This window comes from Salvelinus fontinalis, chromosome 11 (genome assembly GCF_029448725.1).
Source record: "Salvelinus fontinalis isolate EN_2023a chromosome 11, ASM2944872v1, whole genome shotgun sequence".
In the NCBI taxonomy this organism is placed as follows: Eukaryota; Metazoa; Chordata; class Actinopteri; order Salmoniformes; family Salmonidae; genus Salvelinus; species Salvelinus fontinalis.
The window spans coordinates 8,232,136-8,253,081 of NC_074675.1; the positions used below are offsets into that span (position 1 = coordinate 8,232,136).

Sequence of the window (20,946 nt, forward strand, 5' to 3'; positions counted from 1 at the left end):
CTCTACTTCATACAGTATATAACCTTTCACCTTTCTCTCTAGATGGGCATGTCTACAGATCAACACATCCAACAGGACCTAATGTTTTGGTCCTGGAAAGCAGACTGAACCAGAGTCTGTTAATGCCTCATCTATTGTTGTCACTCTTACCTTGTGGCCCAATGCAGTGGTGTGGAGTTGAGGTCACCTCCCAACTGGTCCACCATCGCCCCCTTTGATATGTAGTACCTACACACAGCGTCACAAATACATTCAGCACCCACTTTGATATGTAGTACCTACACACAGAGTCACAAATACATTCAGCACTCACTTTGATATGTAGTACCTAAACAGAGTCACAAATACATTCATCACTCACTTTGATATGTAGTACCTACACACAGAGTCACAAATACATTCATCACTCACTTTGATTTGTAGTACCTACACAGAGTCACAAATACATTCATCACTCACTTTGATATGTAGTACCTACACACAGAGTCACAAATACATTCATCACTCACTTTGATATGTAGTACCTAAACAGAGTCACAAATACATTCATCACTCACTTTGATATGTAGTACCTAAACAGAGTCACAAATACATTCATCACTCACTTTGATATGTAGTACCTAAACAGTCACAAATACATTCATCACTCACTCAACTACAGGTGGTGAAAAGATTAGATTGTTGATGCAGTGAGATAAAACAGATGAACTAATTCAGTTGTACTGCCTCAGGATCTCCAGGAATAAGAGGTATTAAGAGGATGGCTCAGACCTACGCAGACATCCAGGATCTCCAGGAATATGAGGTATTAAGAGGATGGCTCAGACCTACGCAGACATCCAGGATCTTGTTCTCTCCTTCCTGCTATGTTGTATTAGAATGGTTTGGGATTCTGTTCTTATACAGAGACCATGGTTCTGACAGCGTTTCTGCAGCAGCAGGACGTCCCTCTGCAGCACAATGGTAAAGACAGCACAGTAGGATGGCTGTATTCACTCACACCTGGGTTCTCTTCACTAGGGACCAAACAGAAGCTAACAGGGAGGGACTAACTGAACTAGTCCAATAAGAAACTCTTTTCCTGGTGCAAAATGTTTGTACTAATGTATAGGACCAATGCCAGCCTTTTTCCTGTGTGAGTATGAGAGTCTCCATCACACCGACAGCGTCATGGTGCAAAACGGTACACAGGATCACATCTGGATATGTGTGCAACAAAGGTTCAACATTCACCTTCTGCTACCATTTCTGTCACGCCGTCTCTACACATACAATGCGATGCATACCTTTATAAATCCAACGTATGCACCACACAGAACACACTGCAACTGCAGGGTTCCGGGACTATGTCCTGTGTGAGTTTAGGGTTCCGGGACTATGTCCTGTGTGAGTTTAGGGTTCCGGGACTATGTCCTGTGTGAGTTTAGGGTTCCGGGACTATGTCCTGTGTGAGTTTAGGGTTCCGGGACTATGTCCTGTGTGAGTTTAGGGTTCCGGGACTATGTCCTGTGTGAGTTTAGGGTTCCGGGACTATGTCCTGTGTGAGTTTAGGGTTCCGGGACTATGTCCTGTGTGAGTTTAGGGTTCCGGGACTATGTCCTGTGTGAGTTTAGGGTTCCGGGACTATGTCCTGTGTGAGTATGTGAGTTTAGGGTTCCAGGACTACGTCCTGTGTGAGTGTGTGTGTTTAGGGTTCTAGGACTACGTCCTGTGTGAGTATGTGAGTTTAGGGTTCTAGGACTACGTCCTGTGTGAGTATGTGAGTTTAGGGTTCTAGGACTACGTCCTGTGTGAGTGTGTGTGTTTAGGGTTCCAGGACTACGTCCTGTGTGAGTGTGTGTGTTTAGGGTTCTAGGACTACGTCCTGTGTGAGTATGTGTGTTTAGGGTTCTAGGACTACGTCCTGTGTGAGTATGTGAGTTTAGGGTTCTAGGACTACGTCCTGTGTGAGTATGTGTGTTTAGGGTTCTAGGACTACGTCCTGTGTGAGTATGTGTGTTTAGGGTTCTAGGACTACGTCCTGTGTGAGTGTGTGTGTTTAGGGTTCTAGGACTACGTCCTGTGTGAGTGTGTGTGTTTAGGGTTCTAGGACTACGTCCTGTGTGAGTATGTGTGTTTAGGGTTCTAGGACAGTATGTTTGCATGAGTTCCAGTCTGACTGGGAAATCCCTCTGATAAGAAACATTCCACAGAAGGGTGTTGGGAGTAGCATTTCACGTGTACATGTAGGTTTACTGCAATTCACCTGTCAGACAGTTGAATAGAGGTGGTCAAGGGCATTGGGTTATTCGGTGTGAGTGTGAGGTGTGTGGTGTGTGTGTGTGAAGTTTGTGTGTCACTCACTTGACCAAGTCTATTCGATTGTTGATGGCAGCCCAGTGCAGGAGTGTGACGTTCTCTTTGTCCGGCTGCTGAACATCATAGCCTGCCTCCACCAGCTCTCTGCAGCGCTCAAAGATCCCATACCTGGAGAGTGGAGGTAGACAAGGTTAGAATAGGGTCAACACACACACGGTTCACACATCCATCCTCAGTTCTCTTATCACAGCCATTAAACTCTGTAAATGTTATAAAGTCACCATTGGCCTCACATGCTGTCTACACCGCTAACACTAGTCAGCATGTGAGGCCAATGGTGAAAATAAATGTAAATCAAATACATTTACAAAGCCCTTCTTACATCAGCTGATATCTCAAAGTGCTGTACAGAAACCCAGCCTAAAACCCCAAACAGTAAGCAATGCAGGTGTAGAAGCACGGTGGCTAGGAAAAACTCCCTAGAAAGGCCAAAACCTAGGAAGAAACCTAGAGAGGAACCAGGCTGAGGGGTGGCCAGTCCTCTTCTGGCTGTGCCGGGTGGAGATAACAGAACATGGCCAAGATGTTCAAATGTTCATAGATGACCAGCAGGGTCAAATAATAATAATAATCACAGTGGTTGTCGAGGTGCAGGTCAGCACCTCAGGACATAAACATACGTGTTATTCAATTACCCACACTGCTCGCACGTGCCAATGAGCGTTGTAAGAGAATTCTGCCCTGTTATACAAGAGACCACAGGAAACGTCTTTGATCAGAGGTTAGTTTGTTTAATAAGGATTGCAACCCGGAGTATACACTTAGTCATTTGCAAGTAACACTCAGTACAAAATATGGTGTTTTCCCTTCTTATCCCCTTTTATTTGACCTTTATTTAACTAGGCAAGTCAGTTAAGAACAAATTCTTATTTACAATGACGGCCTAGGAACAGTGGGTTGTCCAGAACGACCTTGCCAGCTCGGGGATTCGAACTTGCAACCTTTCGGTTACTAGTCCAACGCTCGAACCACTAGGCTACCTGCCGCCCCACACCCTGCCGCCCCCCCTACTGAGGTTCACCCCACCCAGGGCGATGTCCCTTAACTTTAATACCATATAAGCTCATGATTAATAGTTGCTAATACACTGCTCAAAAAAATAAAGGGAACACTTAAACAACAATGTAACTCCAAGTCAATCACACTTCTGTGAAATCAAACTGTCCACTTAGGAAGCAACACTGATTGACAATAAATTTCACATGCTGTTGTGCAAATGGAATAGACAACAGGTGGAAATTAGAGGCAATTAGCAAGACACCCCCAATAAAAGAGTGGTTCTGCAGGTGGTGACCACAGACCACTTCTCAGTTCCTATGCTTCCTGGCTGATGTTTTGGTCACTTTTGAATGCTGGCGGTGCTCTCACTCTAGTGGTAGCATGAGACGGAGTCTACAACCCACACAAGTGGATCAGGTAGTGCAGCTCATCTAGGATGGCACATCAATGCGAGCTGTGCCAAGGTTTGCTGTGTCTGTCAGCGTAGTGTCCAGAGCATGCAGGCGCTACCAGGAGAGCGGCCTGTACATCAGGAGACGTGGAGGAGGCCGTAGGAGGGCAACAACCCAGCAGCAGGACCGCTACCTCTGCCTTTGAGCAGGAGGAGCACTGCCAGAGCCCTGCAAAATGACCTCCAGCAGGCCACAAATGTGCATGTGTCTGCTCAAACGGTCAGAAACAGACTCCATGAGGGTGGTATGAGGGCCCGACGTCCACAGGTGGGGGTTGTGCTTACAGCCCAACACTGTGCAGGACGTTTGGCATTTGCCAGAGAACACCAAGAGTGGCAAATTCACCACTGGCGCCCTGTGCTCTTCACAGATGAAAGCAGGTTCACACTGAGCACATGAACACACGTGACAGACGTGACAGAGTCTGGAGACGCCGTGGAGAACATTCTGCTGCCTGCAACATCCTCCAGCATGACCGGTTTTGCGGTGGGTCAGTCATGGTGTGGGGTGGCATTTCTTTGGGGGGCCGCACAGCCCTCCATGTGCTCGCCAGAGGTAGCCTGACTGCCATTAGGTACCGAGATGAGATCCTCAGACCCCTTGTGAGACCATATGCTGGTGCGGTTGGCCCTGGGTTCCTCCTAATGCAAGACAATGCTAGACCTCATGTGGCTGGAGTGTGTCAGCAGTTCCTGCAAGAGGAAGGCATTGATGCTATGGACTGGCCCGCCCGTTCCCCAGACCTGAATCCAATTGAGCACATCTGGGACATCATGTCTCGCTCCATCCACCAACGCCACGTTGCACCACAGACTGTCCAGGAGTTGGCGGATGCTTTTGTCCAGGTCTGGGAGAAGATCCCTCAGGAGACCATCCGCCACCTCATCAGGAGCATGCCCAGGCGTTGTAGGGAGGTCATACAGGCACATGGGAGGCCACACACACTACTGAGCCTCATTTTGACTTGTTTTAAGGACATCACATCAACGTTGGATCAGCCTGTAGTGTGGTTTTCCTCTTTAATTTTGAGTGTGACTCCAAATCCAGACCTCCATGGGTTGATAAATTTGATTTCCATTGATCATTTTTGTGTGATTTTGTTGTCAGCACATTCAACTATGTAAAGAAAAAAGTATTTAATAAGAATATTTCATTCATTCAGATCTAGGATGTGTTATTTTAGTGTTCCCTTTATTTTTTTGAGCAGTGTACAAAGACGTCTCTGCTAGGAGTTCAGCTTATTGTTATTTGCAGTTAGTTTCCCATTCCTTCTTCCTCCTGTTGCTATCATGTGCTGCCAGAAGTAAGACTGGAACATAGTACCAACAGGAACTGAAAGTATATTTTCCAGCACACAGACATCTGACTTTTGTGACTTGTCTCTACCACTGATTCTTAATCTCAAGCAAAACATTAATCATTGTACTTTTGTAATTACAGGTGTTCCTATAATGTACAGATATTATAAAATTCCTTTCAAGTCAGCTCTATTTGTGACACTGATCGCGATGCAAGTCCTGCCTCTCTCATCTCCTCATTGGTTTATAGAAGCAGATACCCACATGCCATCTCCTCATTGGTTATACCCACATGGGCGATTGAAAGACAACTGAGTTCGTCGGTTGTCATGGTAATACTATGAAAGTTTAGATGCCGATCGCCATATAAAGTCCAAAGAAGAAAAAGCCTGGAAGGAGGAGAGATGACTAGAAGAGGAACTTAAAACTTTCCACCTTCTCCACAACTGTCCCGTCGATGTTGATAAGGGGGTGCTCCACCCCCCGATGTCACAAGAAGGCCATAAAGATCATCAAGGACAACAACCACCCGAGCCACTGCCTGTTCACCCCGCTATCATCCAGAAGGCGAGGTCAGTACATGTACATCAAAGCAGGGACCGAGAGACTGAAAAACAGCTTCTATCTCAAGGCCATCAGACTGTTAAACAGCCATCACTAACATTGAGTGGCTGCTGCCAACATACAGACTCAACTCCAGCCACTTTAATAATGGAAATTGGATGTAAATGTATCACTAGTCACTTAAACAATGCCACTTTATATAATGCTTACATACCCTACACTACTCATCTGATATGTATATATGGTACTCTATACCATCTAATGTATCCTGCCTATGCCGTTCGGCCATCGCTCATCCATATATTTATATGTACATATTCTTATTCATTCCTTTACACTTGTGTGTATAAGGTAGTTGTTGTGAAATTGTTAGATTACTTGTTAGATATTACTGCACGGTCAGAACTAGAAGCACAAGCATTTCGCTACACTCGCATTAACATCTGCTAACCATGTGTATGTGACCATTAACATCTGCTAACCATGTGTATGTGACCATTAACATCTGCTAACCATGTGTATATGTGACCAATAACATTTGATTGGATTTCGAAACGATTCGGTTGACCATTTTATGTGTGGATTAATTGTTGGAGAAGAGTACCATGTGCATTTCAGATAAAATAACTCAATGTTTATATCGCAGGACAAATTAGCAAGCAAAAGCAAGCTAGCTAAATCGGCATAAATGTTTAATGCTTTTCGACCTGTTCCCGAATTAAAATAATTGGTTCAGAGTTTGTTTTGATATTTTAACCTGCGTGTCGTGATGCTCATTTGTCCCGTGTGGCTCAGTTGGTAGAGCATGGCGGTTGCAACGCCAGGGTTGTGGGTTAATTTCCCACGGGGGGACCAGGGTTCAATTCCCACGGGGGGGGGGCAGGATGAATATGTATGAACTTTCCAATTTGTAAGTCGCTCTGGATAAGAGCGTCTGCTAAATGACTTAAATGTAAATGTGATCACGTTTGGTGTGGGGGGACAAAATCAATTGGCGCACGATGGCCGGTTTGGGTTTGGTGTCGTGGTGAAATCCCTGAGCGGTTTTCTTCTCCGGCAACTGAGTTAGGAAGGACGCCTGTATCTTTGAGGTGACTGCGTGTAGATTCCCCATCCAAAGTGTAATTAATAACTTCACCATTCTCAAAGGGATATTCATTGTCTGCGTTTTCGGTGCCCTTCTTTGCCAAGCATTGTAAAACCTCTCTGGTCTTTGTGTTTGAATCGATTTTTGATATTCACTGCTCGACTGAGGGATCTTATAGATAATTGTGTGTGGGGTACAGTGAGGAGGTAGTCATTCAAAAAGTAGGTTAAACACTATTATTGCCCCCAGAGTGAGTCCAAGCAACTTATTATGTGACTTGTTGAGCACATGTTTACTCCTGAACTTATTTAGGCTTGCCATAACAAATTGATTCAAGACCATTCAGATTTTCATTTTGTATTAATTTGTAAAATGTCTGATAACAAATCTCCACTGACATTATGGGGTATTGTGTGTGACAAAAAAACTCCATTTAATCCATTTTAAATTCAGGCTGTAACAACATGTGTAAAAAGTCAAGGGGTGTGAACAATTTGATGGCACTATGTTCATACACTATTGGTCTGGCTCATAGGGGAAGGACCGTTTCATAATACCGTGTGAACACATTCATGGGGGAAGGGAAATCACAGGTAGTGCAGACTAGCTGACACAAACCTGGTCCTGACGGTGCCAGAACAAGGAAACAAGTCCAGGGAGGCTAGTAGTAATACATGTTCTGTTAATGGTTTCCTGCTAGCGTCCATACTAGGGGCCTGTCTGTTACCCTATATGCAAACCAACTAGAGGGGGTATCGATAGCGGTGTAGTGTGAAGTTGCTCCTAGACACTGATCTTGAGACAGTTTTGCATTTTCCCCACTAATGGTTAATGTTAGGACTGGGGGAGGGGTAACTGATCCTAGATCTGTACCTAGGGGTACAGATTCACCCTGTAGCATGACCTGGAGCAGGGATCGATAGACACAAGTCTACAGGTTCTCCCATCTCCACAGAGAAACTCTGGAGCTCTGTCAGAGTGACCATCAGGTTCTTGGTCACCTCCCTGACCAAGGCCCTTCTCCCCCGATTGCGCCGTTAGGCAGGCAGGCAGCTATAGGAAGAGTCTTGGTGCTTCCAAACTTCTTCTATTTAAGAATGATGGAGAACACTGTGTTCTAGGGGACCTTCAATTCTGCAGACATTTTTTGGTACCCTTCTCCAGATCTGTGCCTGTCTCAGAGATCTACGCACAATTCCTTAGACCTCATGGCTTGGTTTTTTGCCCTGACATGCACTGTCAACTGTTGGACCTTATATAGACAGGTGTGTTCCTTTCCAAATCATGTCCAATCAATTGAATTTACCACAGGTGGACTCCAATCAAGTTGTAGAAACATTTCAAGGATGATCAACGGAAACAGGATTCACCTGAGCTCAATTTCGAGAATCATAGCAAAGAGTCTGAATACTTAAGTTCTGTTTTTAATTTTTTATAAATGTGCAAACATTTCTAAAAAGCTGTTTTCACTTTATTATGGCGTATTGTGTGTAGATTGATGAAATGCCAGCTTCCCTTAGCCACATGTCTGGGGAGCAGCTGCTTGGATGCTGCGGTACTTTTTCAAAGTACTGCAGCATGGGGCAGCAGGTAGCCTAGTGCTTAGAGCGTTGGCCTAGTAACCGAAAGGTTGTAAGATCAAATCCCTGTGCTGACTAAGTACAAATCTGTCATTCTGCCCCTGAACAAGGCAGTTGTTCGAGGCACTGTTCCTAGGCCATCATTGAAAATAAGAATTTGTTCTTAACTGACTTGCCTAGTTAAATAAATAAAAAAATAAAAAAAGCAGTTAGGCCTATGTGCTGGAGAACAGCGTGGAGCCTGCAAATAATGTTCGCCCTGCTACACAAGTAAGATAACTATACCTCAACAGGAAATGTTTTTAAAACCAGTTACATTGCTTGTATACCAGCCCACATTGCTTGTATACCTTTAACCACACTGGCCAAGCTTTGCGCACACACACACGAGCCCGGCGGTGCGTGGGTACTCACTGCGTGGCTTTGACGATGTCCCAGGTACTGTAGTCATCCACGTGGCTCTTGCGCCCCACATTCTCACTATAGCCATGGTTATAGTGACTCTGGGGCTTGAGTTCCTGTTGGGAGAGAAAAAAAAAAACATGAGTTTCACCAATCCATGCCTTGCCTGGACCCAGTGGGCCTACCCAGACAGCACAGCGTCATCTCACGAGAGCGATTGAATGAGCGACAGAGAGAGTTGGAGGAGGCTGTGTCATGTTCTGATGGTGGGCAACAGTGAGCCGGGCCGCCCACATAGGCCCTTCCCATTCTATTAGCCTCCATGGCAACGTCATTTAACCCCGGGAGGACTGCTGTACTGCTGTCTTGGTGACTGGTAAATACACATCACATCCCAGTTCTCACTCATTCTCTATAACCTTTACTGAACAACACTATTGGTCCAGGAGAATGCAGTTTGGGTTTTCATAAAATTATTTAAAAAAACTTGGTTCACGTGTACAGTACTGACTGTAAAACAACCATAACAAGCCTATATATATAGTCTAGATTCCTACTAAATCTATTTTCCTATGGAAGGCCCTGTGACAGACTAGCGTCCTGTCCAGGGGGTGTGATGGTACGTCAAGCTGCCCCACGCTACAGACTCAGGATATGGGCTCCTGCCCTATTGGCCACTATGGATTGTCCAAGGCTCACTTGTCCAAGGCTCACTTGTCCAAGGCTCACTTGTCCAAGGCTCACTTGTCCAAGGCTCACTTGTCCAAGGCTCACTTGTCCAAGGCTCACTTGTCCAAGGCTCACTTGTCCAAGGCTCACTTGTCCAAGGCTCACTTGTCCAAGGCTCACTTGTCCAAGGCTCACTTGTCCAAGGCTCACTTCCTACAGAATGTGAGGTATAATTTTACAGCCCGACAGCCATTCCATATCTAACAGCCATAGGACCTACACATTCCTTCAATACTAATGTACAAAATACTTGGTTAACCTCTCTTGGGTAGGGGGCAGTATTTTCACGTCCGGATGATAAGCGTGCCCAAAGTAAACTGCCTGTTACTCAGGCCCAGAAGCTAGGATATGCATATAGAGATTTGGATAGATAGATTTGGCTAGAAAACACTCTAAGGTTTCTAAAATGGTTAAAATTATGTCTGTGAGTATAACAGAACTGATATGGCAGGAGAAACCCCGAGGACCCCGTTTATTTACGTATTAGGGTACCTAAGGTTTGATTATAAACGTTGTTTGACTTGTTTGGAAAAGTTTATTAGTAACGTTTGGGATTCATTTTGTATGCATTTTGATGGAGGGAAACTGGGTGGATTATTGACTGAAGCGCGCCAGCTAAACTGAGTTTTTATGGATATAAAGAACATTATCGAACAAAAGGACCATTTGTGATGTATCTGGGACCTTTGAGTGCTACAGTCCCACCTGCCCATAAGAAGTTAATGATTAATCATACAGACCTCCAGTAGGCTATAAGGATACTGGGTTAATCATAGAGACCTCCAGTAGGCTATAAGGATACTGGGTTAATCATAGAGACCTCCAGCAGGCTATAAGGATACTGGGTTAATCATATAGACCTACAGCAGGCTATAAGGACACTTGGTTAATGATGAATCATATAGACCTACAGCAGGCTATAAGGATACTGGGTTAATGATGAATCATATAGACCTACAGCAGGCTATAAGGATACTGGGTTAATGATGAATCATATAGACCTACAGCAGGCTATAAGGATACTGGGTTAATGATGAATCATATAGACCTACAGCAGGCTATAAGGATACTGGGTTAATGATGAATCATATAGACCTACAGCAGGCTATAAGGATACTGGGTTAATGATGAATCATATAGACCTACAGCAGGCTATAAGGATACTGGGTTAATGATGAATCATATAGACCTACAGCAGGCTATAAGGATACTGGGTTAATGATGAATCATATAGACCTACAGCAGGCTATAAGGATACTGGGTTAATGATGAATCATATAGACCTACAGCAGGCTATAAGGATACTGGGTTAATGATGAATCATATAGACCTACAGCAGGCTATAAGGACACTGGGTTAATGATGAATCATATAGACCTACAGCAGGCTATAAGGATACTGGGTTAATGATGAATCATATAGACCTACAGCAGGCTATAAGGATACTGGGTTAATGATGAATCATATAGACCTACAGCAGGCTATAAGGATGAAAATCTGATGGGAAAAACACTAGGTAGACAGTTAATGAGGGGTAAAGATTATAATGAGATAATTAAATATGTATAGTAATCTATAATCTAGAGGCTACCCTGAAGGGAGGAGAGGGGCTAGAGCTGACTGGAGGATGGAGAGGAGCTAGAGCTGACTGGAGGATGGAGAGGGGCTAGAGCTGACTGGAGGATGGAGAGGAGCTAGAGCTGACTGGAGGATGGAGAGGAGCTAGAGCTGACTGGAGGATGGAGAGGAGCTAGAGCTGACTGGAGGATGGAGAGGAGCTAGAGCTGACTGGAGGATGGAGAGGAGCTAGAGCTGACTGGAGGATGGAGAGGAGCTAGAGCTGACTGGAGGATGGAGAGGAGCTAGAGCTGACTGGAGGATGGAGAGGAGCTAGAGCTGACTGGAGGATGGAGAGGAGCTAGAGCTGACTGGAGGATGGAGAGGAGCTAGAGCTGACTGGAGGATGGAGAGGAGCTAGAGCTGACTGGAGGATGGAGAGGAGCTAGAGCTGACTGGAGGATGGAGAGGAGCTAGAGCTGACTGGAGGATGGAGAGGAGCTAGAGCTGACTGGAGGATGGAGAGGAGCTAGAGCTGACTGGAGGATGGAGAGGAGCTAGAGCTGACTGGAGGATGGAGAGGAGCTAGAGCTGACTGGAGGATGGAGAGGAGCTAGAGCTGACTGGAGGATGGAGAGGAGCTAGAGCTGACTGGAGGATGGAGAGGAGCTAGAGCTGACTGGAGGATGGAGAGGAGCTAGAGCTGACTGGAGGATGGAGAGGAGCTAGAGCTGACTGGAGGATGGAGAGGAGCTAGAGCTGACTGGAGGATGGAGAGGAGCTAGAGCTGACTGGAGGATGGAGAGGAGCTAGAGCTGACTGGAGGATGGAGAGGAGCTAGAGCTGACTGGAGGATGGAGAGGAGCTAGAGCTGACTGGAGGATGGAGAGGAGCTAGAGCTGACTGGAGGATGGAGAGGAGCTAGAGCTGACTGGAGGATGGAGAGGAGCTAGAGCTGACTGGAGGATGGAGAGGAGCTAGAGCTGACTGGAGGATGGAGAGGAGCTAGAGCTGACTGGAGGATGGAGAGGAGCTAGAGCTGACTGGAGGATGGAGAGGAGCTAGAGCTGACTGGAGGATGGAGAGGAGCTAGAGCTGACTGGAGGATGGAGAGGAGCTAGAGCTGACTGGAGGATGGAGAGGAGCTAGAGCTGACTGGAGGATGGAGAGGAGCTAGAGCTGACTGGAGGATGGAGAGGAGCTAGAGCTGACTGGAGGATGGAGAGGAGCTAGAGCTGACTGGAGGATGGAGAGGAGCTAGAGCTGACTGGAGGATGGAGGGGGGCTAGAGCTGACTGGAGGATGGAGAGGGGCTAGAGCTGACTGGAGGATGGAGAGGGATGAAAGGCGAAGGGAGGAGAGGGGGAGGAGCCATGCCAGGCAGATGAAAGACTACCCACTGGCAGTCTTTCAAAAGGCCCTCAAATCACATCCATGCCCTCTGACTACAGTTGCAAAGGGTCGGAAACTTTCCATAATTTTCCCGGAAATTTTCCATGGGAATTTAAGCCCTGGAATTTGGGGAATTTGCTTAAATTCATCAAAAAAAAAGTTAGCTCATAACAGTGAACCTGTTTTGTGGGATACACATAATGCTATTCTAGGTCTTGTGGCATATTTTGGTTAAACTATCCCCAATTCAATGGAATTGCAGCCCTCTGCATAAACAGTGCACTCTTCCATCACATGTACAGCTGATTCTCAAGATCTCGCACACTAATGAGATGCTATTGAGCCCACACTACTACACTGTCTGAGCCAAGGACTACATGCTTTCTGGTAAGTTTTGATTACAATACTGGTTGGGGTGAATATATCTTATATGACATACATCATTTTTTGTTAACTAGTAAATAGTAGCCTACAGCAAAGTGTGTTTAAATAATTTCTAACTTGTTAACAATTTCTGCTAGTTAGTTTTTGCTAGCAGGTGGGTTTTAGCTTGCTTGAGCCTGCTAACTGAGGGGTGTTTAATTCACCTGTTTCCATACGTTTCATTTTATCTTAGAAAGGAGTTGTTTAATCTAACTGCTTAACTATTAATCTGTACATGGAATTGTAATTTTTTTAAACATGTTTTTTCTAATCTTTACAGGAAAATGCCACGGGCACTATCTGGTGTGTGGAGACATTTCACTGCAGCTAATGTAGAAGGAAAAAGGGTGTACATTTGCAAATACTGTGACAAATCATGTGAAGAATGCAACAAAGATGCAGAATTATCTGGCCAAGTGCATAAAGTTCCCTCGGCGCTCACAACAAGCAACCTCTGATAAAAGTCCCTCCACTTCTATTCGAGGGTAAAAAATGATGAATCAGACACCTTATCGACAGCAACAGCTCATGGTCCTCCTGGAATCAGATTTTTTTTTTAACTCAATGGAGGAACTTAGTCAGAGAAATGCTGATGAATGTCTTGCTCGAGCTGTGTATGCAACTGGTTCACCTCTGATGCTCACAGGCAATGTGTATTGGAAGAGATTGCTGAATGTTCTTCACCCAGCATACACCCCTCCAACCAGACATGCTTTATCTACTCATTTGCTGGATGCAGAGTTCAACAGAGTTCAAGTGAAGGTCAAGCATATCATAGAGAAAGCAGACTATTGAAATCATCTCTGATGGGTGGTCGAATGTTCGTGGGCAAGGAATAATTAACTACATCATCTACACCCCTCAACCAGTATTCTACAAGAGCACAGACACAAAGGACAACAGACACACCGGTCTCTACATTGCAGATGAGCTGAAGGCAGTCATCAATGACCTTGGACCACAGAAGGTGGCCAGCCGCCTCTGGTGACAGACAATGCTGTGAACATGAAGGCTGCTTGGTCTAAAGTGGAGGAGTCCTACACCCATTGGCTGTGCTGCTCATGCATTGAATCTGCTCCTCAAGGACATCATGACACTGAAAACAATGGATACACTCTACAAGAGAGCCAAGTAAACAGTTAGGTATGTGAAGAGTCATCAAGTTATAGCAGCAATCTACCTCACCAAGCAAAGTGAGAAGAATAAGAGCACCACATTGAAGCTGCCCAGCAACACCCGTTGGGGTGGTGTTGTCAGTCATCATGTTTGACAGTCCCCTGGGGGGGAAGGAGTCTCTCCAAGAAAAGGCCATATCACAGTCTGCCGATTTGGACAGCCCCATCAAGAGGATCCTCCTGGATTATGTATTTTGGGAGAGAGTGGTACGCAGCCTGAATCCTATAGCAGTAGCCATTGCACGGATTGAGGGAGACAATGCCATCCTGTCTGATGTTCAGACTCTGCTTGCAGATGTAAGATAAGAAATCTGTACAGCCCTGCCTACTTCCCTGTTGCTCCAAGCGGAGGAAACTGAAGTTCTGAAATACATCAAAGAGCATTTAGACTTCTGCCTGAAGCCCATTCACACTGCAGCGTACATGTTGGACCCCAAGTATGCTGGCAAGAGCATCCTGTCTGGTGCAGAGATCAACAAGGCCTATGGTGTCATCACTACCGTGTCTCACCACCTTGGCCTGGATGAGGGCAAGGTTCTTGGCAGTCTGGCGAAGTACACTTCCAAGCAAGGGCTTTGGGATGGAGATGCAATGTGGCAGTCGTGCCAACATATCTCATCAGCCACCTGGTGGAAGGGACTTTGTGGATCTGAGACTCTTTCCCCTGTTGCCTCCATCATCCTCCAAATCCCACCAACATCAGCCACCTCAGAGCGCAACTGGTCCTTGTTTGGGAACACACACCAAAGCACGCAACAGGCTGACCAATACCAGGGTTTAAAAATTGGTGGCCATCCGGGCAAATTTGAGGCTTTTTGAGCCTGACAACTAGCCATCCTCAACAAGGTTGGAAAGTGACAGTGAAGATGAGGCCTCAGAGTCTGATGTTCAAGAGGTGGACATTGAGGAGGTCCAGGAAGAAGACATGGAAGCCTGAGAGGAAGACAACCAAAGCTTTAGTTTATAGACTATCATTTTACAGATGTATGTTGAAAACGTTTTTGGGAGATGTGATGGATCATTGGGGATCATTCAATATTCCCTTTATTTTTTTGTTCAGTGAAATCATCCCATGTGATGAGTCAACATTTAATTAAAGTTCAATTCGTAACTAAATTGTTTTTTTATTTCTATTTTAAGGATTTAATCATTTGTAATTATGTCTACTTATGACATAAATGGCCTATTATTATTATTATTGTTATCTGATGAAAGCGACTAGTGTGTTAGTAGTGCATAGCCTTCATCTTCTTATGGGTGGTCCCAGTGGGTATGGAAAGCACAACCCTGGCGTTGCAATAGCCACACTACCAACGGAGCTACACATGACCATAAGGTATCAAACTTGTCAATTGAAAACAATGGAAGCCAAACGCTGGCCTGAGGGAGAACAGAGCCTGGTATGGGAAACACCAGCTTATAGTAAGTCTTCATCAGAATAGCTACAGCCGCAAAGAGTGGAATTCTGGTGAGTGTGCCAGCATCCCACTCAGGAGAAGTATTTTCTAAACCACCAATTTGCTTTGGGCAAGGTACGGATTGGGGCCATTTCATGAACTGTTATGTCGTTGAGAGCGGTAAGTCAATCAATCAATCAATTTTATTTTATATAGCCCTTCGTACATCAGCTAATATCTCGAAGTGCTGTACAGAAACCCAGCCTAAAACCCCAAACAGCTAGAATGCAGGTGTAGAAGCACGGTAAGTAACATGATCTGATGATTTGAAAAAATGCTGAGAAACAGATCCAAGCAACTTCTTCCAGGAACAGAGATGTTATTCTGCTGGTGAGGCCATAACGGCCTCTCCAATCTAGCAGCAACTATATCATCTGACCAAGTGGAGGATGGTTTGGCAATATAACAAACCCCTAAAGACAGAGCAAAAATGTTAGGGCTATTTTAGACCAGTAGCCAATGATATGATCAGATCAGCCTCCAGCCATGGGTGTTAGCTAAGGGACAAGGGGGCTTGACTAAGGGCCTCAAAGATAGCCAGGCATGAGCAGTGAGAGGCACTAAGGGTGCCTGAAGCCACCCATGCTCAATCAGGCCTGCAGCATGTCACTGGAGTTACACTGGAGTAGTGTGAAGTGCTCAACCAGCGCTCCTTACATGGCAGTGAGAGAAACACAAGGTGGACAGTCAGTACGCCAGGGGTGTATTCACTAGCAACCAAATGGAAGCAAACAGGATGAAACGCAGACAGACCTAGCTGAATTTGTCCAAAAGGCTTCTCAACAGCTTTTACCCCCAAGCCATAAGACTCCTGAACAGGTAATCAAATTGCTACCCGGACTATTTGCATTGTGTCCCGCCACTCACCAACCCAAACCCCCCCGCCCTACCAAACCCCTCTTTTACGCTGCTGCTACTCTCGGTTGATCATTTATGCATAGTCACTTTAACTATACATTCATGTATATATTAAATCAATTAGCCCGACAAACCGGTGCCCCCGCACATTGACTCTGTACCGGTACCACCTGTATATAGCCTCGCTACTGTTATTTTCACTGTCATTTTATGTTTTTTTGTATTTTACTTATCTATTGTTTACCTAATACCTATTTTTTACTTTAAAAATGTCACTGTTGGTTAGGGCTTGTAAGTGAGAATTTCAATGTAATGGCTACATCTGTTGTATTCAGCGCACGTGGCAAATAAACTTTGATTTTGTTGGGTTCTGAGAATATGAAATGTTACTTATTCATGTCACTGATGGAGTGCTGAGGTTGAGGGTCTACACAAGAAGTTAAGGGTTATAGGAGGAAGGTATATAGTGTGTGCTAACTAAGTTTGAAATGTGTTGAGTGCAGGGAAGCGATTACATGTGGCAGGCATTGATAAGGGGAGACGGGTGGAGATCTTAGAAACTAACAATGTCACCGAGGGAGAGAGGGTAATGTATAACGTTTACATTATGTCACTGAGGGAGAGAGGGTAATGTATAACGTTTACATCATGTCACTGAGGGAGAGAGGGTAATGTATAACGTTTACATTATGTCACTGAGGGAGAGAGGGTAATGTATAACGTTTACATTATGTCAGGATATGTCACTGAGGGAGAGAGGGTCATGTATAACGTTTACATTATGTCAGGATATGTCACTGAGGGAGAGACGGTAATGTATAACGTTTACATTATGTCAGGATATGCCACTGAGGGAGAGAGGGTAATGTATAACGTTTACATTATATCAGGATATGTCACTGAGGGAGAGAGGGTAATGTATAACGTTTACATTATGTCAGGATATGTCACTGAGGGAGAGAGGGTAATGTATAACGTTTACATTATGTCAGGATATGTCACTGAGGGAAAGAGGGTCATGTATAACGTTTACATTATGTCAGGATATGTCACTGAGGGAGAGAGGGTAATGTATAACGTTTACATTATGTCAGGATATGTCACTGAGGGAGAGAGGGTAAAGTATAACGTTTACATTATGTCAGGATATGTCACTGAGGGAGTGAGGGTAATGTATAACGTTTACATTATGTCAGGATATGTCACTGAGGGAGAGAAGGTAATGTATAATGTTTACATTATGTCAGGATATGTTATTGTTATCCATCAGGGATCCTCTGGGAGGAGAAGAGAGACAATCTGGTATCAATAACCATGACAGCGTTGAGTTGGGGAGGAGTGAGCACTTTGGGGCAGAGGTGAGGTCAGATGAATTGAGGAAGAACAGATATCACTAAGGTTCTGTCAAGTGTTTGGTTGTGGAGGAGACTCAGCCTAGGAGAAAGGGTTAAATATCAGTGTTTGCGTGAAATTTTTGTTTTTGTCTGAATTACAGCTGTAATGACCAATTGGGCAGAATTAAACTTGGTTAAGCTTTTCTAGTGTCCGTGAGTCATTTCTCTGAAAAATGTAAACCTAACAATTAGATTTGAAAACTCTCCTTGTCACTGCAAAACAATTTTCTATCGCAAAATGTTTTTCTACTGTGTTCCCTAACGAGGTAAATATTGACTAAAGAGAAAAGAGATGTCACTGAACGTAAACAATGTGTTCAGATTGCTGGTATTAACATACGAGCACAGGCCACAGCATTACTCTGCCAGGGGGTAACATACGAGCACAGGCCATGGCATTACTCTGCCAGGGGGTAACATACGAGCACAGGCCATGGCATTGCTCTCCCAGGGGGTAACATACGAACACAGGCCACGGCATTACTCTGCCAGGGGGTAACATACGAGCACAGGCCACGGCATTACTCTGCCAGGGGGTAACATACGAGCACAGGCCACGGCATTACTCTGCCAGGGGGTAACATACGAGCACAGGCCACGGCATTACTCTGTCAGGGGTAACATACGAGCACAGGCCACGGTATTACTCTGCCAGGGGGTAACATACGAGCACAGGCCATGGCATTGCTCTGCCAGGGGGTAACATACGAGCACAGGCCATGGCATTACTCTGCCAGGGGGTAACATACGAGCACAGGCCACGGCATTGCTCTCCCAGGGGGTAACATACGAACACAGGCCACAGCATTACTCTGCCAGGGGGTAACATACGAGCACAGGCCACGGCATTACTCTGCCAGGGGGTAACATACGAGCACAGGCCATGGCATTACTCTGCCAGGGGGTAACATACGAGCACAGGCCATGGCATTACTCTGCCAGGGGGTAACATACGAGCACAGGCCATGGCATTACTCTGCCAGGGGGTAACATACGAGCACAGGCCATGGCATTGCTCTGCCAGGGGGTAACATACGAGCACAGGCCATGGCATTGCTCTGCCAGGGGGTAACATACGAGCACAGGCCACGGCATTGCTCTGCCAGGAGGTAACATACGAGCACAGGCCATGGCATTACTCTGCCAGGGGTAACATACGAGCACAGGCCACGGCATTGCTCTCCCAGGGCTAACATACGAGCACAGGCCATGGCATTACTCTGCCAGGGGGTAACATACGAGCACAGGCCATGGCAGTACTCTGCCAGGGGGTAACATACGAGCACAGGCCATGGCATTACTCTGCCAGGGGGAAACATACGAACACAGACCATGGCATTACTCTGCCAGGGGGTAACATACGAGCACAGGCCACAGCATTACTCTGCCAGGGGGTAACATACGAGCACAGGCCATGGCATTACTCTGCCAGGGGGTAACATACGAGCACAGACCATGGCATTACTCTGCCAGGGGTTAACATACGAGCACAGACCACAGCATTACTCTGCCAGGGGGTAACATACGAGCACAGGCCATGGCAGTACTCTGCCAGGGGGTAACATACGAGCACAGGCCATGGCATTACTCTGCCAGGGGGTAACATACGAGCACAGGCCACAGCATTACTCTGCCAGGGGGTAACATACGAGCACAGGCCACAGCATTACTCTGCCAGGGGGTAACATACGAGCACAGGCCATGGCATTACTCTGCCAGGGGGTAACATACGAGCACAGGCCATGGCATTACTCTGCCAGGGGGTAACATACGAGCACAGGCCATGGCAGTACTCTGTCAGGTTGTTTTTTTTGTTAAGAGGAAAGGAACATACGGATCCTAACTTGGCGATGATCCTCCAGACCCCAAGAGGTGAATGTTTTGGTTTTGCTCTAACACTACACAGCTGACTCAATGATCAAAGCCTGATGACTATTTAATGACTTAAATCAGTGCCAGGGCCAAAAAATAAAAGTGCACCCCTTGGTGTCCCGAGGACAGATTTAGAGAAACCCTGCATTAGTGGGACATAATTAACACGCACTTCATACCTGAATAAAACACCCGTAACCAGTGTGTGTGTGTGTGTGGTGTGTGTGTGTGTGTGTATATGTTTGTCTCATCAATTTCAGCATTCAAGGCCCCTTAGCTCATCTATATTCATATATGCCGTGAGGGAGTGTTTCCACGGGTCTTTAGCAGTGAGGAACAGGATACACTATCCTGTGTCTTGAGCAGTGAGGAACGGGATACACTATCCTGTGTCTTGAGCAGTGAGGAACGGGATACACTATCCTGTGTCTTGAGCAGTGAGGAACGGGATACACTATCCTGTGTCTTGAGCAGTGAGGAACGGGATACACTATCANTGTGTCTTGAGCAGTGAGGAACGGGATACACTATCCTGTGTCTTGAGCAGTGAGGAACGGGATACACTATCCTGTGTCTTGAGCAGTGAGGAACGGGATACACTATCCTGTGTCTTGAGCAGTGAGGAACGGGATACACTATCCTGTGTCTTGAGCAGTGAGGAACGGGATACACTATCCTGTGTCTTGAGCAGTGAGGAACGGGATACACTATCCTGTGTCTTGAGCAGTGAGGAACGGGATACACTATCCTGTGTCTTGAGCAGTGAGGAACGGGATACACTATCCTGTGTCTTGAGCAGTGAGGAACGGGATACACTATCCTGTGTCTTGAGCAGTGAGGAACGGGATACACTATCCTGTGTCTTTAGCAGTGAGGAACGGGATACACTATCCTGTGTCTTTAGCAGTGAGGAACGGGATACACTATCCTGTGTCTTGAGCAGTGAGGAACGGGATACACTATCCTGTGTCTTTAGCAGTGAGAAACATTTCCAAACCCTAGGCTACTCAGAATGTATGCACCGTCCTTGAACCCTAGAGATAATCTGTTTAACCTGGAGGTCAAAGGGTAGCAGGGTCACCCTGGGTTCACATTACTGCAGTAGCAAAACCAACGGAACACGAAAATAAGCACTTATTTTTGGACAAGTTCAGGCAGTCCCTCCCAGTTTCAGTCTGTTTGCTTCCGGTTGGTTCCTAGTGAATACACCACTGGGTTAATGCCTACCTTCATTACCATGAAATTGATGGTCATTGTAACGACAGGCCACAGTGGAACAGATAATTGCAGCATGTGCAATTTTCAGGCCTATAATTGGATGTCTGCTGGCTGTTTATCTACTCGACGAG

General features: G+C 45.8%; 1 protein-coding gene across 1 annotated transcript in view; it reads right to left on the reverse strand.

The window, feature by feature from the left end:
* The window catches only part of LOC129864960 (palmitoyltransferase ZDHHC17-like), a 46,222-nt gene that overhangs the window by 19,742 nt on the left and 5,534 nt on the right, over window positions 1–20,946 (reverse strand). The window contains exons 3-5 of the mRNA XM_055937304.1: window positions 8,753–8,856; window positions 2,344–2,466; window positions 151–228 (exon numbers count right to left, since the gene is read on the reverse strand). Coding sequence (XP_055793279.1) covers window positions 151–228; window positions 2,344–2,466; window positions 8,753–8,856 — 305 coding nt within the window. The remainder of the gene's footprint in view (window positions 1–150; window positions 229–2,343; window positions 2,467–8,752; window positions 8,857–20,946) is intronic.